The following is an 18,461-nucleotide window of genomic DNA, read 5'->3' as shown; positions in this document are numbered from 1 at the left end:
TTGTTTGACTGCAAAAGAGGAAAATTTTATATCATTTTTATGTTAAATTTGTGGCAACCAGAAACTACCATTAATTAGACCCGTTTTAAAATATTTTTTTTAAATTTCTCTTTCATTTCAGATTTTGACTTTTAGATTGTGTTTAATTATTGAACTTTTTATTTCTTTTGCATCTTTATTAAAAATTTGTTGTTTTTTTAATTATTAGGATTTTATTATTTGATTGTTGTATTATGCGACTTCTGTTTCATTATTTTTGAGTACAGCTCTTTGGTTTTGGAGTTAGAGTTCACTAGAACTAAATCAGGAACAGTAACTCCAGAGCTGCAGAGTTTAGATGCTGCATGTTTGTTTCTGATGTAAAATAAAGACAAAAACTGAATAAATAAATTACTTCTAGTGTTTCTCTTCATGTGATTTAAAACTCATGTCACGTTTTTAGACTCAGTTCAGGGAAAATATCAACTGAACAAACTGAACCATGAATGTAAAGACGATCAGACAGGAAATGTTTCTTTTTTATTCATTTATTGATTTACTTTTTCATTTCTGAGGCAGAGAAAGCTCCATTAGGGAGGTCAAGGTCAGGTGAGAAAAAAAAACAACTATTAATTTATCCTAATTCTACAAACTACAAACTGATGAAGATACAACTATAAAATTACACCTGAGAGGAAATCTGATGAGAATTTTATTTCATGATAGTTTATATTTAAGCCCAGTTGTTAGTTTTATCCAATCTATGTATTCACACACATTCATAAATGTAGATGGTATCAGAAATGCAAAGCATGTTCCACATTCAGCAATCACACCATAAATCATGCCATTGATTTATGGCAATGGCATAAATCAATGCCATTGCCATAATCATGCTGAAGCAATCAAGCTTCAGCATGATTGCTGAATCGCTCTGTAGAAAAATTTATATCAATATATTTATTTATGTTGTAAAACGGAAAGGTTCTAATCCCTGCAGAGAGATATTGATGAAACAAACTTACATGACGACGTCCTTGTCTGGTTCTTCAGTAAGGAATGCACTGCCGCATGTCGGGTCCACGTGGGTATCCTAAACAACATTCATGTTGACACCCTGAAGATGTGTTGGAATAGGAGCTTCGGGTACTGTAGACAAACATGAGAATCATAAACATGTTCTTCACTCGACCTTGTCTGTAGAGACGGAAACAAAGATTTTACTGTCATAACTTCAATATTTCTCTCACGTCGCTCATAACTGGGGTTGGTTGTCGTCGCTGCCTCTCCTGCCAGCTGAACTGCACAGTCTCTAAAACACAATAAGAATAAAATGTAAAATTAAAGGTAATAATGTAGAAAATGAATTATGATGGAGAACAATGAAAGAACGAAAAATAAATCCATGGAGTGTCACAGGAGTATCCACCTCCAGTCCTCAGTGACGGTGTCCTACGTCCTTTACGTGTGTCTCTGGTCCAACATATCTGAGCTAAATGGGTTCTGGTGGTGGCCTGATTACCTGACTCAGGTGTGCTGAAGCAGAGGCAGCAAGACTGGAGACAGAAAACCTGAAGTCATGTTTTTCAGAGACAGACTTACATTTTAAGACGATTATTACAACTTGGTAGCGGAGCAGGTGGGACGTCTGTTATTGGCCTCCGAAGCTTATTGGCCCTGGTCCGTATAAATCACAGGATCGTATCAGATTACCTGGTTCTACTGTTTAGCTCTCCATCGATGAACTTTAAACATTGCTACATTAATCCTGCAGAAAGATAAGATTATCATGAACACACAGAGAACAAGATCATCTGCAGATAAAACTGTCACGTTTCCTTCCTACCACCAGTGAGCTGCAGTCAGGACCCACTCAGGGTGGATCAGAGATCCTCCACACAGGGACGTTGGAATTGCTGCCCTTAATCAGAACATGATAAAGACGCTTCCTTTCATCACAGTTTATATGCAAAGAAGTTTCAGTCTAAAACAGAATCAGAGGGAAGTTTGAGAGTCACAGAATGGAGCATCCTCCCTGGGACCAGTGGAAGTGTCTCCAGTGTGTCCAGCGTGTCCAACTCACCCAGCAGAACCTTCAGCAGAACCGTTGCTGCTCCAGCTTCCTGTGAATGTCTGCAGTCCTGCAGCAGCTTTTAAACTCTGTACACAACTTCCTGCTGGACAGGAAGCCACCAATCACAGGACGGAGACTGATCTGTCCAATCACAGGACGGCCACTGATCTGTCCAATCACAGGACGGGCACTGATCTGTCCAATCACAGGACGGCCACTGATCTGTCCAATCACAGGACGGCCACTGATCTGTCCAATCACAGGACGGACACTGATCTGCATTGTCATCTGTACACAGAGGAACTTTAACAACTCATCATTCTAAAGAAACTTGAAAAAAGTTATTGTTCCTTTGACAGATTATTTCACTAAAATATTTCCCCCTCTTATAACTTAAATAATCAGCCAATGAAATAAGAACTTTTTCATCAATATTGACTTAAAACAAGCAGCTCCTATATTTTGCTCCCCGATTAATCACAAAACAATCTGGTGCAGACCCAATGCTGTGTCCAGGTGTAATTTAAGCAGCACAGTGTAGTCAGTGTCAGCATCATCAGTGGTCATTCATATCCAGTTTGGTGCAAATCTGATGACATGCGATTTACAGCCAACCATATGCAAACCTGCAACAGACTGGCGACCTGTCCAGGGTGACCCCGCCTCTCCCCTGGAACGTTAGCTGGAGAGGCACCAGCAACCCTCCCGACCCCAGTAGGGACAAGGGTGTACAGAAAATGGATGGATGGATGGATGGAAACGGTGAGGAATTGACATTTTCCCTCTGGCTCCACCCACATACTCTTAGGTCTTAGCATCATGTTGTTTTGTCGTCATCAGACACAGGTTTAAATCTGTATCAATCAAAATTTAAAAGAAGACATCCAGATTGTTTTACAAAGATCTTCCTTTAAATTCCATGGTTACTATACAGCAAACTCAAATGTTTTAGGCATAAAGATCCAAAACGGCTATTAGTATTGCAAAGAAATGCACATTTTTTTGGTTGCGATAGCTTGGAGTTTCCAATAATTTAACAATTAGCAATAAAATCCCACTAAATGGATTTTTCAGGTTCTCTCATATGAAGCAAACACCTGACAGTCAGAGAGGTCAATGTTTATTCACTTGCTCAGCTGCGTTTTGACCTGGAGACTGATTGTGTGTAGGTCGTGTCCTGTGACTGCCTGCTGCTACGCATGGAGGTCGGTTTTATCCAGGAGTTTAGATCCTCATATCGAACATCACTTCTTCTGACTCGCATTTTGAGACCGTTGTCCTTAGTGGTGTGAGTATGTGGGAAATTAGAAGGGAAAACAAAAATATAAAATACTCATGGATACTAACTGGTGACTTAAAGAGCATATTGATGAATTATTTGTTCATGAATATTGTCTATAATGAGAACTGCATAGTACCACACCTTTTTGGGGTATTTCTGGAGATAGATGTACGACCTTAAGAAACCTGGAAGAAATTTTAGAGTGGTCAGAATAATTGTTGCAGTTTATGATAGGAGACAAGAACCAGCTCCTGCATTAGGAGTGAGAGGCTCAGTGGGCTACAGACTTTTTTGCAGCCCAAATTACAAAAATATTTTTACACTTAAAAATTTCAAGTACTACATCTAGAAAGTATTTACAGCAATCTATTGTTTTCTTTCTCTGCAAATGGTATTACATGAATCTCTTACCTCAAAATTCTACACACACGTTTGCCATTGTGACAATGCCGAAGAAAATGCTAATTAATCACATTTAAAGTATTCACAGCCTTTGCTTAATAGCACGACCACCAGATGGCGCTCATTGGTCGCCATCTCTAAAAGCAGGTAAAACGGGATTTATGCACAAATGTTTCTGATTTTAGGAGAATCTAAACAGGGCAGGATGTTTAGAGAAGCAACAATTGGAAATAATTTGTTGTTTTATATTATCTATATATTCTTACAACCTGGAGGAAGCAGACAGGACCCAGCCTTTACTTTCTCTGCTTCCAAGTAAGAAGTCAGTTTTTCTTCTTTCTTCCAATAAAGGATTCAGCGAGTTTTTTATTCATTCTTGTGATTACAAAATGGAGAACAGTACATTTTGATGACACCCAGGGTAAACGAAAAGGCTCTGTGACATGCGTCAGTATTCCTACAATATAAATCAGCATTTTAATTTGACCAGGAAAAAAAACCAACCGACACAGTTTTGGACACATATGGCTGAATTGTACGAAAATACCAGCTATGCCTGACATCTTACTATAAAACCGGTGGGGAGCAAATGCTGATTCAGTCCCACTTTGCTGCAGTTATTTTCAAGGTGTGAATTTTTTAAATCTATTCCTGGGTCCTCTCAATAGTTTTTATTGGATTTTGAAATGTTGATTAAGCGGGGGAAATAGATGAGGGGTGGGCTTTTAGTTTGTTTTAGTATAAAACAAACAATAATGTTAATAATGTTGTATTTGTGTGCAGAGTTTTTAGGAAAGAGATTAATTGCAGTGCTGGGAATAGTTTATGGATACACACACTCACATTCTCATACTCACCACATGAGGATTTTGATGAAGGAGCCAACCAAAATAATGAATAATGCTGACACAAGTGAAGTCTTAACTGGAGTACTAATGATTACTGGGACTATAAGATGTGAAAAAAAAGACATGCAATATATTTTTAGAGTTCATATATTTCATAGCCATCACTTTATAGCCACAAACTTATAAAACAAAGTAGAGCATGACTAGAAAAATTGAGGGGACAGAAAATTCTTCAGTGAAATAGCAGAGTACCTCTTCTTTCATAAGGACCCTCATGCTGAATGTTCCCTGAGAGGAAAAACAAACAAAGGCTGAATCAATCAGACTGTTTAAATCTGCTTTTACTGCAGTATTCAGGCACACTAACCACCTTCCATGTTTCTCCGATTACCTTTTCGTTGACCAGCCAGATGAACCTCTGGAGACGTCTGATTACCAAGATCGTTGGTGGCCACACAGTAATAAATCCCCTCCTTGGTGATATTGAGTCCATATATGTCTCCGTCGGCTACTTCCATGGTTCCATTTGTGCTGTTCCTGAACCAAGTGAAGAAGCTGACGGGAGGATTGGCTGTGCTGGAACACGTCAGGTTCACCCAACCATCTTCTGACAAACTGATGGAAGCTGAAGTGTTTTTGGGAGCATCTGTGGAAAATGTGACACACGTTCAGTTTACTGATGAGAACTAGCTGATGTCCTGACCGGGTCACTTACAGGAAACACTGAGGGTCACTTCTGCCTTTGCGACCTTGTATTTTCCTCCATCCACAGGATATCTGACGAAGCAGGTGATGTTGAATCCATCATGTGTGTCTGACAGCGTGATGTTCTTCTGGATTTTATCTGTAAACGTTCCGTCTGTGTTCTTCTCCGTCAGTCTGCGGTGGTCTGGTTCCAGGTTCCAGGTGAGTTCAGGAGGCGATTGTGGACAGGGAGTGAGAGCTGAGCACGTTATAATGACAGAGTTCATCTCCTTCAAGTCACCTGAGATTTCAATCCTGGGTCTCCAAGCAGAATCTGTGCTTTCACATCACACACACACATTTCACAAAGTGAGATACAGCAGATTTACTCGACATGTGGAGCATAAAAAGATGGAGGATGATGAAAAATGAAGAACACATTTAAAAATTAAGTGGGTAAAATGTTCAGTTTGTGTTGACAAACTGCTGCCTTTAACTCTGGACTCTGATCCTGTTAATGATCCTACAGCAGATGTTTAACTTTTCATTATGTATGTTGAGCAGATAACGGCACAATTTAACATTTTGAAAATAAATGTGCTTAATGGAAACACAACAATTTAAAATAAATAAACTCTCATTTTTCGATAAAAAGCTTTTGGGCTAAGATGAGGTGGATTGTTTGACCATATCAAAATTTGATTATTTCATACAATGGTGTATAAGGGCTGTTATAGGCAGAAAGAGAAGAAGTAAATTTCAGTCAAAAAACTCAGAACTTTTTAAATTGATCTCAAACATCTTCCTGAAAAAACGTGCACATTTCTGAGTTTCAAAAGGCGACCCCTTTTTTTAAATTACGAAACTCAGAAAAATTTAAAAAGTCAAAGAGTTTTAATTTTCAAAAATCAAAAGAAATGTCCAAGTTTGATATTAATCTGAAAATGTTTTGTGGTGGAAATCTATTTCCTTCTACAATAGCTCTTATACGAAGTTGTAATTTCCCAAAACTGCAGTGGCAGCAGTTTTTTTTCGCACCACATGATCAACATTGTTGCCGCGGCACCAGAAGATGATGGCGCGGCAAGATTTTTAATGAAATATCGCGCGAACAAACTTATTCACGTTTGATTTAAATTTAATTTCTTGTTCAATAAAAACACTGCAGAATATTGACCAAATTTTGCGCATATTTGTAATGGAAATAGTTGGTTTACACCAAAAATGCTTCATTATTAAACAAAATGGTCTCACCTCTAACGTTTACGTTCACCGGCTTACAAAGAGCGCTTATTTTGAACGGGCCGTTCTCAATCCTGAAGTAGTATTTGTCCTCTTGCTCTGAGTTTATCTTAGAAAACACGGTGGTGCAGTTCTTCTCCCGCAAGTTTCCAGTAATGTTCATGTCATATTTGTTTTTCAGCTGACTGCTGTTGTAAACCACGTTTTTCGGACTGTTGAGAATCGGGGCTCCAGGTTTTAACCAAACTCCAAATGTTTTTCTCCGAGGATTGAACTTGTGCTGTGGTTTCACTGTAAAGCTACAAGGGATTTGCAAACAGGCTCCACTCAGTGCCTCGATCTCTCTCGGTGCAGTAAAGATGAAGCCTTTGGCCTCTTCACATCCAGTCGGTCTTCCTGTAAAAGCGACGTAAATATGAGGACAACGTGGAGCAAAATGCGCCTGAAGAAAAACTTCCCGATCCAGAAACTCCATCAGAGCTGAAAGTCTCTTTAAAGAAGAACAGGATCCATTACTTGAGGCTCTAGTTCAATGTGAAAAAACAAACAGCTCACCTGAAAGAAAGGAGACACTCAGTAACAAGTTGACTGTCAGCACTGTCAGCATGTCGTCAGACAGGGCGGCCATCACACATCTACGACCCTCCATCAGCTCAGAGACGAGATGAAGGAAAAGTTAGAGTTCAGCTTAAATAACGGCCGATAATTAATTAAAATATCAAATTACATCAGCGAGATACAGCAGAGTCCTAGAGCCAAAAACAGGAGTAAATTTCCACCACAACTGAGATTAATCTTAGAAATTTTTTAGAAAAATTTTGGAAATTTCTGAATTTCAAAAGTCAAAAACATTTGACTTTTGGAAATTTTGTTTGAAAAGATTTAAACTTTTTAAACCATTATTTATTCACCAGAAAGTTTTTGAGATCAATCTAGAAATTTGAGGTTTTTTTGTAAAATTTCTTTGACATTTCAAACCCAGACATGATTATTAATTACTTATTTTTATTTTTTTTAAAACATTGTTTTAGATTTTTTTTGGAAGAAAATTTACTTTTTTCTTCTACCTACAACGGCGCTAATAGACCATCATAGATAAATGTCACATTTAAATTTCCTAACTAAAACGTATTGAAAAAGAAAAAGAAAAACATAAAAGTTCTGGCATTAAACAATAAATTAACAAACTTAGTAGAATAATAATTAGTCTTACAAGGCTGTTATCTTCATCTGCTCATCAGCAAACCAAACTCACAACTACTCTTGTTAAAGAGCTTCACTTCCTGCCTGGTTTGTTCAAATCAGGAAGTCATTGTTCTGTCGGACCTTAAGTTTGTGTCTCCCGTCCAGCAGACTGACTTCACAACATTACGGCTCACAGTATTTATTCTGACAAGAGAAAATTCAAATGGGTGGTTAGCATCAGTCCAGCAGCTTCTGCCCTGCAGTTACAAACAGAAACACAACTGAATGTGATCGTAATTTATTTGACATAAATGTAAATCATTAATCCACATAACTAATCTTATCTTTAACATAAACATCAATTACTATATATCTTTTTTTGTACAGGAAATATAATCACACATATAACACACATCTAAGAGTCAAAGACCATCACACAAATTGTAACTTAAACATTATTTGCATCAAAAATTTAAACATACCTAACAAGAGAAAAAGTGAAATTGGTGGTTAAGGTCAGTCCAGCAGCTTCTGCCCCTACACAATAAATAGAAATACAATCAATAACCCCAGACAGTTCCTACTGCAGGTCAATGGTTAAATGAACAGTTAGCAGGTAGCGGGCGTAAAATTAAACACAGCTTAAAATCCACAACATTAATTATGAAAACAGTTAAAAACTGTTCCATAATTAACAGTTTCCAAACTGTTAATTATGGCAAACATGGCAAAACTAAAAATGAAGCCCTGTATCTAATTAAATCTGTCTAAAATATATGTTAAAATGTAATATTTGTAAGGAAAACACAGAGCTGGTCCTAATACATACCACAGCTGGAGAAGGCAACAGAAAAGGGGGACGAGCTGACAGTTGGTGGTTGCTAATGGTAACCAGCAATCTTGAGCAAAACATAACATAACCATAAATGTCAGGAGAAAATAGCTTTTTAACGAACCAAAATTAATTTGAACTGATTTGGACAAACTCCACTTCTATAATAATATTGAAATAAAACCCAGTTACACTTTCCACTCCTGGACTTGTCAAAATTGCAAAATAAACAGGATGCAATAATAAAACATATAAAACATATATAATGTACAGCTTCTTCTTCTTCATCTTCTTCTTCTTTTACAATGTGCAGCTTCATTTCCAGCTGTTGCAAAAGATGACAAGTGTATGACATGTCATCTATTAAGGATTTAAAAAAGGAAGTAAATGTCCGCCAAATAATTATGAACATTTTTACATTAGCCTCCTAAATTATCTAGAAAAAAAAGGAAATTTATGAGTTTCAAAAAGCAAATATTTTCAACTTTTTGGGTTTCAAATGTCGAAAATGGTGCAGCTCAAGTCCCAGAATGTCACCGTATGTTTTTTTAACTGTCTCATTTTTGAATCTTAAAATAACTGTTGCAGGGCCTCAGTAGATATGAGCTTTTCACAGTATTAAAGTTCATTTTATACATTTTAAAACATCAGAATTTAGGAAACAAATTTGACCACAGGACTTTTTTTTTTTTTTACATCAGCAATGATTATTATCTCTATGTTTTGAGCTTTTAATTAGAAATGAACATGGATCCATTGCAAAAACAACACACAGTTAAATAAACTCCAAACACACATGAAATAAAATCTTAAAACAAGAAAAATATAACCGGGGGAATATATGAGAGGCCCCATGGGTCAAAACTTACAAACTCTCTTACACATACTATTAAACTCTCTTACACATACTATTAAACTCTCTTACACGTACTATCAAACTCTTTCACATTCACTATCAAACTCTCTTACATTCACGGTCAAACTCTCTTACATGTACTATTAAACTCTCTTACACATACTATCAAACTCTCTTACACATACTATTAAACTCTCTTACACGTACTATCAAACTCTCTCACATTCACTATCAAACTCTTACATTCACAGTCAAACTCTTACACGATTGCAACGGAAGTTAACTTAAAATTTCAGTTTCTGATTGGACTCCAGGCAGGAGTAGGTGGGTTTTCACGGACAGAAAAATAGCTGAGCGGCAGCGACTAACAGAGGCAACTAATATTTTAAATGACATCGTTAGCGCTCCTACAGAAATGTCAGCATTATCAGAAGTGTTTAGAAGCCGACAGCCAGCATCGGAAACCCCATCTATCAGTGGGATAAAGCTAGCCGTCTCTTCGGAAATGGCAGTAAAGCCAGCCTGCACTCGATTTTAATGTGCACGACAGCACAAGTTATGGCGCTCTCTTTTCAAAATAAAAGCACATCTCCAGTTTATGTTTGATTCACACATCAAGTTTCTCTCCGGCGGCTATAAAAGGCTAAAGCTTTGTGTTAATTAACTTCCGTTGCAATCAAACTCTGTCAGAGAGTTTGATAGTACATGTAAGAGAGTTTGTAAGTTTTGGCCAATGGGGCCTCTCATAAAAATGGATGGATGGACAATTAAAATATAGAATCCAGTGGGTAAAGGCTATGTAGTTACACAATGGTGTACGGTAGGTGGCGGTATGCACCTCTGAAGTTGTTTGCAATCTCCAAGAAGAAGAAGGAGAACAAGAGAAACGGTCCTGTTAGTCGAGGCATTCATAAATTTCTGCCTTGTCTTCGCTCGAAAGACATGAAAGATATATAAGACAACGAAAATGGTAAGAATATTTTCTTCTGTTTTCTCAGGTTGACTTTTCTCAGAACGTGAATCGGAAACAGCTGATATTTTAACTTTCCAAATTTTGCGCACTCTTTTTGAATATAAAGTTAATACCGATTTTTGACTAAACGGGTTTATTATATCGCCTGTTTGTCAAAAACAACTTTAAAAATAACGACGATGGTGTTGGTTACTATTAAATAAACCTTGAAACATCTGTAGTAAGGTCGCTGCGTTTATTTGTGTTGGAAAGTAGCAGTTATGTTAGCAACGCAGACGTTCACAAAGGATAGGTGGCTGTGTCGATGCCTGATTAATAATAATGCCAATGTAACAAAACCATTTGCAAAATGCGGTTCTATTTCCAATTTAAGGAATATGTTTATGTTGTCTCGGATGATAATTTTATTTCACATCTCTGAAAATCAGCATTCAGTGCCACCGTCAACCGTAGCCAGTTACAGGTTAATTCTCGGTCACATCCAAGTATAACAGACTTTAATGTTGAAGTTCATTCATTTTTGTCTCTGTGCGCCACCCAGGTTCGTTAACTAGTTCCATAAACATGGTTATTTAATCTGCAGCATGTGCGTGTTAGCAGATAAAAGAGAGAAAAACATAGAATCCATAACAGTAACAGCAGGGGTCAAACTAGTTTTAAAGTTTTGGGAGTACTATGACAAAAGTACATAAATTCCCTTCTCACCCACCGCGAGTGGTCTCCCTTTCATCCTCTGAGCTCGGGTCCTCTACCAGAGGCCTGGGAGCTTGAGGGATCTCCTCCAGTATCTTGGCTGTGCCTAGAACTGCACATTTCTGGACTGAGATGTCTGATGTTGTTCCTGGGATCTGTTGTAGCCACTGCTCCAGTTTGGGGGTGACTGCCCCGAGGGCCCTGATGACCATAGGCACCACGGTGGTCTTCACCTTCCAGGCCTTCTCCAGTTCCTCTCTGAGGCCCTGGTATTTCTACATCCACCACAACGGCTTTCCTCTGTTCTTTATCCACCACCACAATGTCCGGTTGGTTCACCATTACCATCTTGTCTGTCTGGATCTGGAAGTCCCACAGGATCTTAGCTCGGTCATTCTCCACCACCTTTGGGGGTGTTCCCCACTTCGATCTCGGGGCTTCCAGTCCATATTCTGCACAGATGTTCCTGTACACTATGCCCGCCACTTGGTTATGTCGTTCCATGTATGCTTTCCCTGCCACCATCTTGCACCCTGCTGTTATGTGCTGGACTGTCTCAGAGGCCTCCTTGCACAACCTAAACCTTGGGTCATGTCTGGTGTGGTAGATCTGAGCTTCTATTGCTCTGGTGTTTAGGGCCTGTTCCTGGGCGGCCAGGATGAGGGCCTCTGTGCTGTCCTTGAGTCCAGCTTTCTCCAGCCATTGGTAGGATTTCCTAATATCAGCCACTTCAGTTATTTGTCGGTGGTACATTCCATGTAGGGGCTTGTCTTCCCATGATGGTTCCTCCAGCACCTCGTCCTCTGTTCCCCATTGCCTGAGACATTCGCTGAGCACATCGTCCGTTGAGGCTTTGTCCTTGATGTATTTATGGATGTTGGATGTTTCATCCTGGACAGTGGCTCTCACACTCACTAGTCCTCTGCCTCCTTCCTTACGGCTTGTGTACAGTCTCAGGGTGCTGGATTTGGGGTGGAACCCTCCATGCATGGTTAGTAGCTTCCGAGTCTTAACATCTGTGGCCTTTATCTCTTCCATTGGCCAGTTAATTATTCCGGCAGGGTATCTGATTACTGGCAAGGCATAGCTGTTTATCGCATATATTATCGTACCTGTCTGTCTGTCTGTCTAATTATTTTAGTTTATTTTTTTGCGAAGTGATAAGCTGGGTAGCTCTTGAATTGCTACAAAATGGAGCTGTATTTCCCTCAGCCCACTGGCTGCAATGTTGACACCGTGAGATGCCATATTCTGAACACCATGGCATGGAGTCATCCCAGTTTTCCATGTCTGGGATATAACCATTTATTTTAGCTTTTAAACTGGTTATATTGATCCTGTGTCCAGACAGAGTAGCCTAGCATCACAACCTGTTTGTTCTGAAAATCCTGCAGCTTCCACTTCTCTTCCTAAGAGCTATGTTAGGTTAAAGCTCATCTTCTGAAGTTTTGATATTTTTCCTCCAACAGGTTCCAGAGGAATCACCTCAAACCAGATGTTGGACTGGATTTTATTTCAATGTCATTTATGAATGTTAACTCTTTATTTTCAACAGTGGAGCTAAAGGTTGAAAAAGGTTATTATTTTGGAGAAAGTCTCATCAGCATCAATATTTCCACTAAATAAGAAGCAAAAAAATAGTTTGATAGAGGAAAAGCCTCTCAGACTCTGGGCTCAAAGCAAGATGCCCAAACAATATTTTATAATATTGGACAATTATTTTAATTTCACATAATTATCCCAGTAGAAGCCATTTGAAACTTCAGCAAAGGTAAACAAAGGTAAAACAACCCGAACAGGTGATCAACTCTAAACCACTCATACCTTTTTATTGTTGTTTTTCAGAGGGAATATAATACAGTGTTTAAAACATGTTAGCATTTTAATGCTCATAAAGTGTAATAATTAAGTGAATGTTGAATAGAAGTTAGAACATTCTAAAAATGTGTTTATTTAAATTTTTTGTAGCATTGCTTGTTGGTTTCCATGTGGGGCCTTGGCCAGAAGCTAATACTGTTTGGTTGGCCATGGCATGGAAAAAGTTTGGGAATTCCTGGTTTAAAACATGGGGTGCTTAGTGACATTACTGCTACTCACGCTAACTGTTTAGATCATTATTGACAACACTAGCATCAGCAATGGCTCAAACGTGGTGCCCAGTTAACGGGAAGAGAGTTTCCTGGGACTGATATGACAGTTCATTCATCTTTCTGTTGTTAAAGGCAAACATTTATTTAGATTGTGTTCCTTCACCCTTTCACAGCCATATTTTTTTTAGCAATTGTTAATCCTTTTTCTCAACTTGGCCAGATGGTTTTATTGGCCATGTGTCGATTACCAGATGTATTTGTTATGTTGCCTGTTCTGTATCCATTGGTTGGCTATTTAATGGTTTAGTGTCCCACTTTGATGCCAAATGACATGTTTGATTGGTGTTCAGACTGACGCTGGTTGTTGGGAGCCAGATCGCATCCAGCCGGACTTATTGATGCCTGCAGACAAAACCTCAGGAAGAGGAGATTCCTCCAACACCTTCTTCATGGAGACCGGTTCTGGAAATCTCGTCCCTCGGTCTGTCTGTGTGAACCTTGAGTCCACCATCATTGGTAAGTCTCAATACACGTCGGAAAACTACTGAATAAAACAAATGAAATCAAGTATTTGAATATGTGTTTATGTAATAGCTGGATCTACCATTGTCAGTGGACCATTCAGAAGTTTAGAAACAGAAATTTAAGCTTTACCATCTGTATAGTGTGTGCCTCTCTTATATGTTCATATCAGTCAGAGATGTGACTGAGGTTTCCACTGCACTCCAATATAATGTCGTGATACCCTGAGGTAACTGTGATTCCTTACAGACATCCAGTAGTGCCCCTTTAGCGCCACAATATTTGTCTCTCCCAAAACCTCCTCTGCTTTGACTTTCTCCTCTTCCAGTTATGTATCTTGGATACTACAGAGGTTTTTGATGGCATTTGTTGGGTGTGGTCATTGGAGGCTAGGCATATTATTTCAACTAGACCCTCATCCTCCACAATGTTAATCAGTTTTTAATGGGTAGCCACCCATTTAGCTATTGCTGTTGAAATTTTGTTGCTTGTTGAATTATCTAGATGTCTCAGTTCTGTTAAGACTACCATCTGATAGAACTTTGTAGGTAAAGTTTAGGTTTAAAGGACACTTTACTTTATTCAGTTCTTTGCAACCATATTGATATTTCTCCATTACTGAACCTGTTAATTTCCAGGTCTTTCTGCTACTGTCTGTAGCAATAAAACCTTTGATTACTCCTCTATCAGAAGTCTTACCAGGGGCACATGGTGTTTAAAGGTCAAATTGTTCTTTCCAGTCCAGGATTTTGGATCTATCAGCACTCAGTGGACCATTCAGAAGTTTAGAAACATAAATACAAAGTTTTCCATTTGTACAGTATATTTTGTATAATTTTTTGTGAAGGTCTCTGGTTTTATCAGTCGCATCACTGTGCATAGCTTTCGTCAAGAAAAACCTTCCCATAGGCTGAGATGTTGTCAGAAACCAGCAGTTGCCTGTGCAGTTTCTTGAGTTACTTAAAATGCAGCGTAAATACTTTCTCATATGCATAATGTGTTTTAGTTTTTCCTGCAGATGTTAAGCAGATACTGATGGTTAAAAAAGAAGCCCCAGAAGACCAAAAACCTAATGTGGACATGGGTGACACAAAGCCCTACCACATAAAGGAGGAAGAGGAGAGAGTCTGGATCAGTCAGGGGGAAGAGCCAGAAGGTACCATAAAGAGTGAGGATGATGAACAATCCCCTCTGCTCTCACAGCTTTATCAAGACCAAATTAAAGACAGAGAACTTCCAGAAGAAAACAATGGCGGAGATTTCATCAAGACAGAAGATTATAAAGATGATTCCAACGTCTCAGAGTCTGAAGACACCAAGAAGAAGGAAGAGGATGTTGATGTAGAGCTGGAACACTTGTCAGACTCTGGACTGAAAACCAAAGGCATGGCCAGAGTTCCTGAGTCAGATGGAGAACTTGTTAGGAAACCAAATTCAGAAATAGCGTCTCCAGGGTTGCTGGATATTAAGAAATGTTTTACAAAGAACAAAATTGGCGACTCACAAAGGAAGGTCAAAACAGGAGAGAAGTTTACCTGTGAAGACTGTGGCAAAACATTTATTAGAAAACATCATTTAAACAGACACATGAGAATCCACACAAGAGAGAAACCTTTCTGTTGTGATGTGTGTGGACGTAGATTTACTGATGAATCAAGATTTAACAAACACACAAGAATCCACACAGAACAGAAACCTTTCTGTTGTGACCTCTGTGGACATAAATTTACTGATAAATCCAATTTAAATAGACACATGAGAATCCACGCAAGCCAGAAACCTTTCTGTTGTGATCTTTGTGGACATAGATTTCACCAAAAACAAAATCTAAACACACATATGTTAATCCATACAGGACAGAAGCCTTTCTGTTGTGAAATCTGTGGACATTGCTTTAACCATAAATGTAGTTTAAACACACACATGAGAACCCACACAGGTCAGAAGCCCTTCTGTTGTGATGTCTGTGGACATAAATTTAACCGAAAAGGACATTTAAATGCACACGTGAGAATCCACACAGGACAGAAACCTTTCTGTTGTGACCTCTGTGGACGTACATTTACTGAAAAATCTAATCTAAGTAGACACATGACAATCCACACAAGACAAAAAACTTTCTGTTGTGATCTTTGTGGACATAGATTTAACCAAAAACAACATTTAAACACACATATGTTAATCCATACAGGACAGAAGCCTTTCTGTTGTGAAATCTGTGGACATTGCTTTAACATGAAATCAAGTTTAAACACACACATGCGATCACACGGAGGACAGAAATCATTCTGTTGTGATGTCTGCGGACATAAATTTAGCCGAACAGCACATTTAAACACACACATGAGAATCCACACAGGACAGAAACCCTTCTGTTGTGAACTCTGTGGACATAGATTTTATGATAAATCAAGTTTAAGCAAACATACAAAAATCCACACAGGACAGAAGCCTTTCTGTTGTCACGTATGTGGTAACAAATTTAGCCGAAAAGCACATTTAGACTCACACCTGAGAATCCACACAGGTCAGAAACCTTTCTGTTGTGATATTTGTGGACATAGATTTAGCCAAAAACAAAATTTTAACAAACACATGCTAATCCACACATGACAGAAGCCTTTCTGTTGTGAAATCTGTGGACATAAATTTATTGATAAATCTAATCTAAATGGACACATGAGAATCCACACAAGACAGAAAATGTGATGATGTGATCTTAAACAGGACAGAAGGCTTTCTCTTGTGAACTCTTTGGACACAGATTTACCAATAAATAAACTTTCAAAAACTACATGAGAATCCACACAGGCCTGATCACTTTCTGTTGTGATGTTATTGGACATAGATTTAGCTGTAAATCTAGTTTAAACACACACAAGAGTCCACACAGGAGAAAAATCTGTTTAGTTGTGTAACAGGTAGTTTATTAGCCCTTTTTCTTTTTTCACATATTTAATCTACAGTGGTTTGCAAAAGTATTCATACCCCTTGAACTTTTCCATATTTTGTCACATCACAACCACAAACGGATTTCTTTGGAATTTAATATGAAAGACCAAAACAAATAGTTATAATTTGTGAAGTAGAAAGAAAATATTATTCATGTTTTATATATGAAGTACTCAAAAGTGATGTATGCGAGAGCCCACTTTTCTCTGAGTGCAACTAATTGCCACTTACTGTGAAATTCAATGTCGGTAAAAGTACAGATGTTTTGTGATGCCTGAGTTTGATTAAAAGAATATTGGGGAACAATCAGAATCGTGAACTCCAAAGAACACACCAGACACACCGAGGAGAAAGTTACGGAGACGTTTAGACTTAGACTATAAAAAGATTTCCCAATCAATGAACAGGTCTTGCAGCACTGTTAAATCCATCATCCAAGTACTGCACATCTGCAAACCTGCCAAGACAACGCCGTCCACAGAAACTTTCAGGCTTAACAAGGAGAGCACTGATCAGAGATACCGCCAAGAGGTGTATGGAGACTCTGGACCAAAAGCGGAGATCGTCAGCTCAAGTGGGGGAATCTGTCCACAGGACAATTATTAGTCAACACTGTACAAAAGTAGTCTTTATGGAAGAGTAGCAAGAATAAAGCTTTGTTAAAAGAAAACCATAAGACGTCCTGTTTGCAGTTTGCCAGAAGCCATGTTGGACATCAAACATGTGGAAGGAACTTTGGTAAGATCAGAACAAAACTGAACAAAAATTGTAGCAAAAAATGATTCCACCAAATATTGACTCATGATGACTGAATATTGTTGCACACTGCACGTTTCAGCTTTTAATGTTTGGAATCATATTGTTTTCTTTCCGTTTCACAATTGTATACAACTTTGTGTTGGTCTTCACATAAAATTTCATGCTTGTGGTTGTAATGTGACAAAATATGGAAAAGTTCAAAGGGTATGAATACATTTGTAAGATACTGTAATTGACTGTGAAGTATTTATGCTGGCCTATCTTATTCTTTATTTTTAGGGGGTTATTAGGAGAGTTAGTGTCATTGTCCATTTATCATTCTTATATTGATTTTTGTTCTGTGTCCGTTCTGATGATTTTTAACTTGGTGTCAAGTGTTGAAGGAATATGAAATTTTGGTAGGAGTCTACAGCCAATTTTGGGGGGGAATGTTTGGTTTGATAATAATTATTTATGGTTGGACTTTTTATTTTGAATGTCTATCTTTTGTTTTTCCAGTACATGTTTGTTAGAGAATAGGAAAAGACCATCTGTTCAGTAAGAATCTAAAAACGACATCTCTCTATTTGATTTGATTAATTCTGGAAAGTGTTGGAAATGTTATCCTGTGCTTTTTAACAGGGAGATGCTGTAATGTTCTGTCATGTTTATTGGGGAATGTTTGAAAACTTTATTAGAGAAACGTGTAATGTTATACTGCTTTCTCCTTGCGATGGTTGGAGTGTGTTGGCATGTCAAATTACAATACTTCATGAGGACATCCAAGAGATGCCATCAGAGATGCACAATATAAAAATTAATACATAGAACTGTCCAAGTCTTTCTTCTTGAATGATTATATTTTGTTCTGTTTAGCTTGTTGCATGTTATCTGATATTAAAATTTCTTTAATCATAACTAATAATCTCCTTGTTTTGTTGAGATCTGGTTTCACCTGAAATAAGGAATCTGTTGTTATTCAGCCAGAGCAGAAAGGGCACAAAACAGGCTTGGGATAAAGAAAGAACAGCACAGACTATGTTATGCAAATGATTTTAAATATTTTAAGGAATAGAAACATGGCCACAAAAGATGGAATGAAGATTAAA

The 18,461-nt window shown here is 38.1% G+C and overlaps 2 protein-coding genes across 2 annotated transcripts; one reads left to right on the top strand and one right to left on the bottom strand.

Moving 5' to 3' along the window:
• Positions 1-3,156: 3,156 nt before the first annotated feature.
• LOC106903913 (sialic acid-binding Ig-like lectin 13) lies at positions 3,157-7,195 on the bottom strand. The gene is made up of 8 exons (XM_014967952.2): positions 7,067-7,195; positions 6,524-6,907; positions 5,301-5,603; positions 4,977-5,231; positions 4,838-4,873; positions 4,595-4,685; positions 3,477-3,520; positions 3,157-3,332 (listed from the first exon to the last, which is right to left on the bottom strand). The coding sequence occupies exons 1-8, from the start codon at positions 7,158-7,160 to the stop codon at positions 3,298-3,300; spliced, it is 1,242 nt and encodes a 413-aa protein (XP_014823438.2). The 5' UTR covers positions 7,161-7,195; the 3' UTR covers positions 3,157-3,297.
• Positions 7,196-13,451: 6,256 nt separating this feature from the next.
• Positions 13,452-18,277, top strand: LOC106903925 (uncharacterized). Its single transcript, XM_014967967.2, has 2 exons — positions 13,452-13,656; positions 14,669-18,277. The coding sequence occupies exons 1-2, from the start codon at positions 13,467-13,469 to the stop codon at positions 16,273-16,275; spliced, it is 1,797 nt and encodes a 598-aa protein (XP_014823453.2). The 5' UTR covers positions 13,452-13,466; the 3' UTR covers positions 16,276-18,277.
• The last annotated feature ends 184 nt before the right edge of the window (positions 18,278-18,461 follow it).

This window comes from Poecilia mexicana, unplaced genomic scaffold (genome assembly GCF_051168715.1).
Source record: "Poecilia mexicana isolate PSO_F unplaced genomic scaffold, ASM5116871v1 scaffold_15, whole genome shotgun sequence".
NCBI classification, from domain to species: domain Eukaryota; kingdom Metazoa; phylum Chordata; class Actinopteri; order Cyprinodontiformes; family Poeciliidae; genus Poecilia; species Poecilia mexicana.
This window is presented reverse-complemented; position numbering and strand designations above follow the sequence as displayed.

Excerpts from the sequence above, each read along its gene's own strand:
- LOC106903913 (XM_014967952.2), bottom strand. The coding sequence starts at position 7,160 with ATGGAGGGTCGTAGATGTGTGATGGCCGCCCTGTCTGACGACATGCTG. Across the intron at positions 4,686-4,837 it reads GGGTCCTTATGAAAGAAGAG|TCCCAGTAATCATTAGTACT; the intron begins GTACTCTGCTAT and ends CACATCTTATAG. Across the intron at positions 3,333-3,476 it reads TCCAGAAATACCCCAAAAAG|GACAACGGTCTCAAAATGCG; the intron begins GTGTGGTACTAT and ends CACACCACTAAG.
- LOC106903925 (XM_014967967.2), top strand. The coding sequence starts at position 13,467 with ATGACATGTTTGATTGGTGTTCAGACTGACGCTGGTTGTTGGGAGCCA. Across the intron at positions 13,657-14,668 it reads CCTTGAGTCCACCATCATTG|TTTTTCCTGCAGATGTTAAG; the intron begins GTAAGTCTCAAT and ends AATGTGTTTTAG.